Consider the following 10,006-nt stretch of genomic DNA (forward strand, 5'->3'; position numbering starts at 1 on the left):
GTGGAGCCAGGTCAGATGGATCTGTGCAAAGGATAAGAGATGTGGAAGCAATGGCTCCATGGCATACTTGCCACTTATCCCCAAGCCCATAAAACCTGGACTGGAGCAAGAAGAGTGGCTTCATTCTATGGCATGCCATGCACTTCTCCAGCCCTTGAAGCAGTAAGTCCCAAAATCCTGTTTGTACTTGTAACTATACAGCGGTGGAGATAGGCAGCCTGAGAAATTATGCTGCTAGGGAAGCTTAGATAATCTATTGTTCCTTTTTTCAGCATGCAGGAATTCTCTTCACTGAAAAGAACTAAGAAGAAAACTCTTTAATCAGAAGAATTCCATTATGGGGAAAAAAAGGTACATTAAGCTGACTGGTGCCCCTGATTCAGCAGCGGTAGCTGCAAATGATTCAATCAGGGAGTCATAGTTTAGTACAAATAGCCCAAGATTCCCCTGAGCTCAGTGGAAGAGAGAGGATAATGTGGAAATTCAGTTTGGTCACAGCTACTTGGCCAGAGCAAGGCACACTGGAAAGCTGTAGAAAGTTTAAAATGTGTTTGAATTAGCTGATTGTTTGTCTCCTTCTCCCACTAGTGATCTATGCTTTTTTCAATTTCTTCTGGCTATCTTTCCAGCATTAATCTCTGCTCTAGTGCTGCCACCTCTCTCTGTCATGCCTTTTCATATTGGAATTAACTGGAGCTGATCCCAACCCAAATCTCAGCTCCAGTAGATTCAGATCCAAACTTTACAATTCAGGCCCCATTTATAAAAATAATGGACAAAATGTTGAAGAAAAATGTAAGACAAATTCTCTTTTCACCTGTTTACAATAGCCAGTCGAACATACAAACCATCCGGTCTATAATTGACATAACTAGACAAAATGGTCATGAGAGTGTGATCCATAAGCTCATCTCTCTCTGTCTTACAGATGGCAATATACCATAGACAAAGCAGTTTCATCTCCAGACAAAGCAGAATGCACAGAAACTTACAAAATTTGATAGTGAAACTTGGATACTAGTTTGATATAATAGCATTTGGTAGCATCAGTTAAAGAATAAAGCAAAAAATATCAACATCAAAATCTGTAGTCTTTGTTGGCTGAGAATTATGGTCGCATGTCATAGGATGTCACAGTTTTTCCATCCCAGCCCACCCACTGGTGGCTGAATGTGGAATAGCCACCACTGTGCCTTAGTTTCCCTTGTGTTTTTCAGCCTATTCCAGCTGTAAGAGTGGCCTGACCTTCTGTCCAAGACACATTCAAGAGTTTAACCCTTCCAGAGCCACAACTCCAACAAAAATATATAGACAATTAAATCTTCAGCCCCAGTTGATCTCAGCTGGCCACCCTCTCCCTCGCAGGCAAGGATCAGCTATAGTGAAACGTCCTCACATTGGTCTACAGGCTCCTGTGCTTCATTTCACTCCACCGCACAGTCTATACCTGGCATAGTTCTCCACTTTCCCAAGGGATCAGGCAGGCCATCATCCCTCAGCAGTGTTTCATTAGCAAAGAGTGATGCTGAATGCAGGTTAAGTATGAAATCCTGTGCACTGCTCTGTCCATATGGTTGTGTTGCTTCCAGACCTGTTCCTCATATTGCCTGTTTCCCTCAAAAACAGTCCCTCCAGGAAGCCTGGGCCCTCTGACTCCAATTCCACTGATCATGCAACATCTTCCATACCTTACAGACATTTTAATAGAAACATTAAAAACAAATTATTGACACCCAGATCCTCACCCTGTATCCCTTTGGCCAGAGGTTTCTAGAACATAGCCAAGTTGGAGTCTTGCCTTTACCACAGATTCAGCTGATTGCATAGTCTTTGAGATAGTTGGGTCTGCTCAACTGATGACCACACTGGGAGTGACCTCTCTTTGTCTCCCTATCACCTGTTTCCAAGTCTAGCAAACTCTTGCTCTGTGGAGTCTTCTCCCTCCTTGTAGGATTGACCTCCAAATGGTTCTCCATCTCTGCGTCCTGTGATGATCTCTGTAGCTCTGTATGCCTTCTCTAGGTGTGGTGTCTGCTGGCTCATAAGTGTCTCCCATTCCTTTGGATCTCTTGTCCCTCTTGCATGACCCTCTTGCATAGTCATCTTGCCACTGCACTCCTCATGACTCCTTTAGTCCCCTCTTTCTGGTGTCTCTCTAATGGCTGAATCCTCACATGAGCAATGGTCTCCAGCTGACATATGGGTTCTGTTACTGCTGCCAGGTGTGAAGAGAATGTGGACAGATAATTTATCATTCCTATGAAGTGCTGTACCCCTTTCACATCCACTGAAGCTGGCATGTCTCTGACTGCCTTGATCTTGCTGAGATCTGCTTTCAGTTTCTCTGATGTGAGCAGATATCCAATGTGTCACCAAATATTGTTTGAGCTGCAGTTTTTCTGGGCTGAGTTTTACATTCTTGTACCTGCCTTCCTTTAAAAATGTTTGTAGTTTTCTGTTATGATCTTTTTTCAGAGTAACAGCCGTGTTAGTCTGTATTCGTAAAAAGAAAAAAGAAAAGGAGTACTTGTGGCACCTTAGAGACTAACCAGTTTATTTGAGCATGAGCTTTCGTGAGCTACAGCTCACTTCATCGGATGCATAGCATATCGTGGAAACTGCAGAAGACATTTATAATGTCTTATAATACCTCAGGCTCACCTCAGGAACAGACTGTCTGCTTCCTGCCCTTCCAGCCTCTTTGGCCTTCTATCAGGCCCCTCCCCAAAGATAGGGAACTTACTACAGCTTCTCCTCTGGGCCTCCTCTCCCCAACTGTCCTTCTCTCTCTCCTCTTTTATATCCATCCCCTTTACTTGACTACACCCTTCCCGGATGCAATTAGTGAGGTTACTAGCACCCTCAGGCTCCCTTTCACGGATGGTGTGGGGTTTATACCCCATCACTTACTGTCTTCAATGTTTAAGCATCGGCAGCTTTGCAATGGAAAGCTCTATCAGAAAGTGTAAATCAGGATCAACTCTACAGAAGTGAAATGAGTACAACACAGTAAAACCAGTGTAAATGAGATCAGACCAACTTTCTTTAGGCATTCCCAGTCTCATTGCTTTGTTATTCATTTTTATTTTATTTAAGTTAGTGTTTTGCTTGTGAAAGGTGCTGCATAGACATCAGTGAAAACTAAAACTTTAGCTTATCTGAAAAATACCTAAAGCAGTGGTGTCCAACCTGTTCCCCTTAAGACTCTAAAATTTGTCCCCCCGGGGGTGACTGTGTTAAGAAGAAAATTTGTATTTGATTGTGAGTTGAATTATGCCCATCCCTCAAACTGCAGTCTGTGGTTTCTAAACTGAAGTGTTTGAATCAGCCCACGAAAGCTTATGCTCAAATAAATTTGTTAGTCTCCACGGTGCCACAAGTACCCCTTTTCTTTTTGCGAATACAGACTAACACGGCTGCTACTCTGAAACTTCTCATCAGTGAGAATTTTCCAATTTCTCTTGTATAGGAGGAGACTGTAGGTTTGAATGCTCCATTGCCTGTTTTGTTGCTGGGTTGTGGAAGCCTGAGGAAGAGCAGGATAGGAGTTAAACTGGCTCTTACTGTGCCTAGAAAAGTGTCTAGCAAATGATGGCTCTTCTCCCCACACAGCCAACCAGGGCAACCCAGGAAAAGGAAGAGAATCTGAGACCCAACTTTCAGTTATAACTACTTGATTATCTTATGTAGGGATGCTCTGAGCTGCACCAGCGGCCTCTAATCCTCAAGGGATTACAGAGCACAGCACATCTCAGCCATTTCTCCTCACCATCTGACAAGTCCTTCCCCACTCTGAAACACATCCTGCACCTGCAGCTGTGGTGAGACTATAATAGGAGATAGCTAGGTTGACTCTATACCTATTGGAGGCTTCCCCAGCAGGGGACTTATGAATGTTTTGTGATCCCTTTGCACTGTCTGCATGGTGCAAAAGGAGTGGAACAGAGCAGAATATTTGCCTCAAACTATTGATTGTGGGCTCTTATTTTTTAAATAATGAATTCGGCCTTCAGGCGGAAAAGGTTGGACACCACTGAATTAAGCACTGGGAGCGGAGTACAGGACTCCCCAAACCACCTCACCAGTGGTTTCCCTGCTGAGACTGCAAACATAGTACCAATTTGATCCAATTGTGATAATGGAGTTTGTGGTATGAACATCTGTTGACCAACAAAGGAACCAAAGCTTCCAACTCATTTGATATAGGCCACCAAATGGCTATCAGAGACTCACAAATTTTGTTCATTATTGACCTTAATTTAATTTAAATCAGGGACTGCAAAGTGAAATATCTTTATTCTTTTTGCAAGAATACTAAAGCTAATCTGTTTGACATATGTAGAGCCTTAAAGTCTATACAAGAGCGAGGCATTGTTATTATCTTCTCCATGTAGACTAAGTGTTTCTTTATATTATATTTCAGACACCATTAATGAAGGAATTAGATGGTATATGACTTTAAAGAGCTTTTAAAAACTAATATGCTGTAATAGATAACAGTTTTGGTTATCTTGTCTTTTTCTTTCAAGGGCTAAAGTTAAAAACCTTGAGAAGAGTGAACAACCAAATCTGCCTCCAAATATTGATGACTGGACAAAAGAACAAGTAAAACAATGGGTAACTGAAGAACTTAAGATTGACCAGAAATATGGTGAAATCTTGTTTAGCCAAGATGTGACAGGTTCAAACTTGAAGCTGTTTACTACAGAACATCTTACAGCTATAGGCATAACGTATGGCCCAGCTCTTCAAATTTTGAATGCATTGAAATTTAACTTTCTAGTTGAAAGCACAGCTCAGACAGTTAGACAAGAAGGTAGAAAAAAGACTTTTGATGAAAAATATTTAATGGAGAAGAAAGATGGAGGAAGTGCAAAGCAAGACCAAAAGAATAAAGGAAAATCAAAGTCAGCAGATGCCAGTGAGTCACAAGAACTTAGATTATCTGAATGCACAGAGTCTATGGAGTCTGTGCTCACAGATAGAACAGAAAACAAGTTAGGTGAAGCAAAAGATAAATCAAAGAAATTACTGGAAAATAATCAACATCCAACCAGACAAAACTGTTTGCCATATCCTTTTGATGAGTTTCATGATAGTCGTCGTTATATACAGCACTATATTCTTAATGTCCCTGAAACGGGGCCACTGAATCTCATTGAGCCAGCACATGAGTTCAAACTGTTCACAAACACAGAGAATGCAACAGAAGAGGATATTAAGCTGAAATTTAGCAATGAAACCTTTAGATTTGCTGCTGCATGTATGAATTCCCGCACCAATGGTACTATTCATTTTGGAGTAAGCAACAAGCCACACGGGGAAATTATAGGAGTGAAACTAAGCAGTAAAGATGAATTTATTGACGATTTTAATGAAAAAATTGAAAAGTACTTTGACCAACGTTTTGTCCGTGTTGCAAAAGCCTGCATTAGGGAACCTAGATTTGTGGAAGTATTATTGCAAAATAACACTCCATCAAATACATTTGTCATTGAAGTAGATGTAGTTCCAAACCACACTATATGTGAAACAAAATTTTTCCATATAAATAATTACAATTTTAAGACTAAAACTTGGGAACCATCTTTATTTATACGGGATGGACCCAGCTCTAAAAACATTCTTAATAATCCAAAAGAACTCCAGTCATTTAAGTCCAAGATTACATTTGCAGCAGATCGTCGAAAAGCAGCAGAGGAAGAACACAGAGAAAAACGAAAGAAGAAAGAGAATGAGGGTCGAAAGCTGATTAGCCTACTCACAGGTAGCAAGGACTTGCTGGATAATTCCTATTATGACCGGTACATATTAGTAACAAACAAGTGCCATCCAACTCAAACACAGCACTTAGACTTTTTGCAGGAAGTAAAATGGTTTGCTGTGCTGGAGTTTGATTCTCAGTCAGAAAAGATTGGGGTGGCCAAAAAATACAGAGAAAAACGAGGTGCAAACCTTCATTTTCCAAATCAGTATCAAATGAAAGGCAAATCATTTTCTGAAATAATTGAAGATCTGAATCTCTATCACCAGCCCAGCTGGATTTTCTGCAATGGCAGATCAGACCTTAATGATGAAAAATATCAACCTTTAGATCCCAGTTTGTGGCAACAAAAGAGGGCTGCTGAAGTCAGGAAATTGATTTCATTTCTTTCACACCCAGAGATACTGCAAAGAGGAAAGTTTCTAGTAGTGTTTCTTTTGCTCTCCGAAGTGGAAGATCCAGGGGATCCCCTTATTGAAACATTCTGCACATTTTACCAAGAACTGGAAGGGCTTAAAGACATGCTCTGCATTTGTATTGGTGCACAAACATTCCAACTATGGAAAGACCTTCTGCAAGCTAGATTCATTAGTCCAGAAGAACTTACTGAGAGATGTGTTGCTAATTTAAACCTTCCAACAGTGAACGGCACTATCCTTAAATTGAAATCTGTGACACAGTCTTCTCAGAGGCTTTTACCATGTTATGGTTCTTCTACAATTCTTCTAAAGAAGGAAGAAGACTTCATGACAGCATTGGAAATACTTTGTGAAAATGAATGCAAAGACACAGATATAGAGAAGGATAAAGTTCAGTTTTCTGAATTCAGAAAATCTCAAGAAGAGCATTTTTACCGGGGTGGCAAAGTTTCATGGTGGAATTTTTATTTCTCTTCTGAAAACTATTCTTCCCCCTTTATCAAAAGGGACAGTTATGAAAAACTTGAAGACTTGATTCAATCTTCATCCCACTCCTCTACACAAAAACCATCAAAAGTTATCAATCTTTATCACTCTCCAGGCTGTGGTGGAACAACCTTAGCTATGCATGTTCTCTGGGAGTTAAAGAAGAAATTCAGATGTGCCGTTCTGAAAAATAAAACTGTTGATTTTGCAGAAATTGGAACACAGATGACAACTTTAATCACCTACGGCGCAACCAACCAAGAAGATTACTTGCCAGTATTACTTCTTGTAGATGATTTTGAAGAGCAAGAAAATGTCTACCTTCTGCAGCATGAAATTCAGTCAGCTATAGCAAGAAAATGCATTAGCTATGAAAACCCTCTAGTGATCATCATAAATTGTATGAGATCTCAGAATCCTGTGGAAAGCTCAAAGAGCAGTCAATCAGACAGCATTAATCTAAAACGCGAACTTTCTTTCAAAGAGCAACGGGCTTTTGAGAAGAAACTGGAAGAAATTAAACAGCAGCATCAGCACCCTGAAGATTTCTATTCATTTATGATTATGAAAGAACAATTTAATCCAGAATATATAAAAAATGTGGTCAAGAACACACTGAAAGGTTTGGACATTAACAGCAAACAAGGACAACTTATTTCCTTCCTGGCAATATTAAACTCTTACATTACAGAGTCCACTATCTCAGTATCGCAATGTGAAGATTTCTTAGGAATAGTTGGCAAACATTGGGGTAAAGAAAGTTTAGAAGACAAGATGGGAATTTGTTCTAATATTCTAATACAAAGTAAGGTGCAAGAATATGAAACATACAAAGGAGTGCGTATCATTCACCCACTGATCGCTAATTGCTGTCTAGAAGAATTTAACCTAACCTATAGGTTAACTAAAAGTGCAATAACACTGCAATTGTTAAAACAGAATTTATTTTATGATTCTGACATGGGAAAAAGAAAACTTCTAGATGATGTGCAAAGTATGCTACTTACCAGACAACGTAAAGAACATGGAGATGACACAGACACATTGTTTTCCCCATTAATTGAAAAAATTCAGAAGGAAGAAGGTAGTGCTGAAGTTGAAAGCGTGCTACGTGAAGGAGCCCTTCGATTTAGCCAAAACCCATTCATTTGCCAAGCCTTAGCAAGACACTACTACATTATAGACAAGAATTTTGTCTCTGCACTAGAGTGGGCCAAAAAAGCCAGAAAGAGAGCCCCTAACAATTCATATATATCAGACACTTTAGGCCAAGTCTTTAAAAGTCAGATAAAAAATTGGGTGGATGAAAATGCAAAAAGGAAGGTCATAACTGCTGAAGACCTGAAACGTTTGCTAGAGCTTGCTAAGTTTGCTTCAGAGGCTTTTAAAGAATCCCAACAACAAAATGAAAGTACAGACAATGTAAGAGAAGCTTTGAAGCTCCAAAAGTCTAAAAGGAGGTATGATACTTATAATACAGCTTGTTATTTGGGGGAAATAGAAACTGGTCTGTACACTATAGATATTCTTGGGTGTACTCCTCTTTTCAACAAAAAAAATCCATTGTCCCAAGAAGATATGCTACAGTATTTGTCTGGAAAGCATCCCATCCCACCAGCAACTAGTGACACTGAAAGTGAAGAATATAAGTTTGCACTTGACCATTACTGTTGTTATTTATCTAATTTGCGCTCAAGTTTGAAAGAGGCATTTGACTTTTTTGACAACTACTTTGTCCTTCTGAAAACAAAAAATATTGAAAAAGAAAGTGTGGAGTTCAAAATACGTAAGAAGGTTCGAGAATGTTTCAACAAATATGCAGAAATATTTTGCCACTTGGATCCTGAGATATCGGGGGACAATCCAATGAGCTCAAAACTCAGTTTGCCTCAGCAGGAGGATCAGTGCAGGAGAAGTTTGGAGGCTTCCAAAGCAGACAGGTTCTCTGGGCTTTTGGAGTATCTCAATAGTCACGAAAAAGCTGAAAGCAAAATGGAAGACATAGTGAATAAATATACATTTTTGATTGAAAAATGCACACATGCACCCCTATTGAGGGAGAAACAGAATTTCATTTTGGCAAACATTGTTCTCAGTTGTATTAAACCTAAATCCAGGAAGATATGGGCTCTTCATGAATTGAATGCACAGCTTAGAAAAATCCTACAGCAAGTAGGTCTAGAGCATCGATTTTCAGAACCTTACTTCTTAGCCTCTTTATTATTCTGGCCAGAGAATCAAAAACAATTAGATCAGGATTCCAGGCAAATGGAAAAGTATGTCACATCACTGAAGAAGTCTTTTAGAGGGCAATACAAACAAATGTGTCGTTCCAAGCAGCCTATTGCTCATTTCTATCTTGGGAATAATAGAGGTCTGAATAGGCTTGTTCACAAAGGAAAAATAGATCACTTTTTCAGTGAGCTCCAAGTACATGACTTGCATTCCCTGTGGCAAAAAGGATGCATATGGGAAGAAAAGGTTGTCCAAAATCTATTGCTTCGTCTACATGGCAAGGTCGAAAACGATCTTGTCTATGTGGACTATGGAATTGATGAAAAAATCAGTATACCAGTGCGACCTGCTTTCTTAGGCAGTCTCAGAAGTGGCAAAAGCATAGAAAGAGTGTCTTTCTATCTGGGATTTTCCATGGATGGTCCAATAGCATATGACATAAAAATGATTTAAGAGTTTGAATAATTAAAGTATGATATGCTCCATTTCTACATCCATGGAGCCTTTTAGATACATTTTTTTAGCCTTAACACTTCTTTATTCATAGCTTCAGAAGGCAGCATCTGGGTTTCTGTGCAATTCCCTCTTCTGTTCCTCCAGCCTCTTCACATCTCGTGCAGAGCTCTCTAACTGCTCTCCTACTTTTCCAGATATGAGCACTGTGGTATGATATGCAGACATGCTGATGCAAAGCAAGATTCTTGAATGACTGATGTGAAGAAAGATATTATTTAGCCTGGAAAGAACTTTGCAGACAAAATTACCCCAGCATGGTTTGTTTTTAAAATGCCATGATGGTTATAAAGCCCTATCATCTTCTGGTACATACACACCCTCCTATGCTCCCAGCTGTTTTTTTATTTTTACTATTTTCCTAAAAACATTAGGTCACCAAGCTGATACTCCTATACACATTGAATGTACATAGAACATTGATCAATTAGGGTCTGATTCTCCACTGCCTTTACCTTATGTAGTGATTCACCTTTTATGTTGTGGGTGTAAAATGCTTCCAAATCAAATGGTAGCATTTTACACCAACTTTGCACAAGAGTAAATGACTGTACAAGGTGCAAGGCAGGGGAGATCAGGCCTTCGGGTA

The 10,006-nt window shown here is 39.7% G+C and overlaps 1 protein-coding gene across 1 annotated transcript; it reads left to right on the forward strand.

Moving 5' to 3' along the window:
* Window positions 1–337: 337 nt before the first annotated feature.
* Window positions 338–9,357, forward strand: SAMD9L (sterile alpha motif domain containing 9 like). Its single transcript, XM_074943380.1, has 2 exons — window positions 338–351; window positions 4,530–9,357. The coding sequence occupies exons 1-2, from the start codon at window positions 338–340 to the stop codon at window positions 9,355–9,357; spliced, it is 4,842 nt and encodes a 1,613-aa protein (XP_074799481.1).
* Window positions 9,358–10,006: the final 649 nt, after the last annotated feature.

Source organism: Natator depressus, chromosome 2 (assembly GCF_965152275.1).
Source record: "Natator depressus isolate rNatDep1 chromosome 2, rNatDep2.hap1, whole genome shotgun sequence".
Lineage (NCBI taxonomy): Eukaryota > Metazoa > Chordata > Testudines > Cheloniidae > Natator > Natator depressus.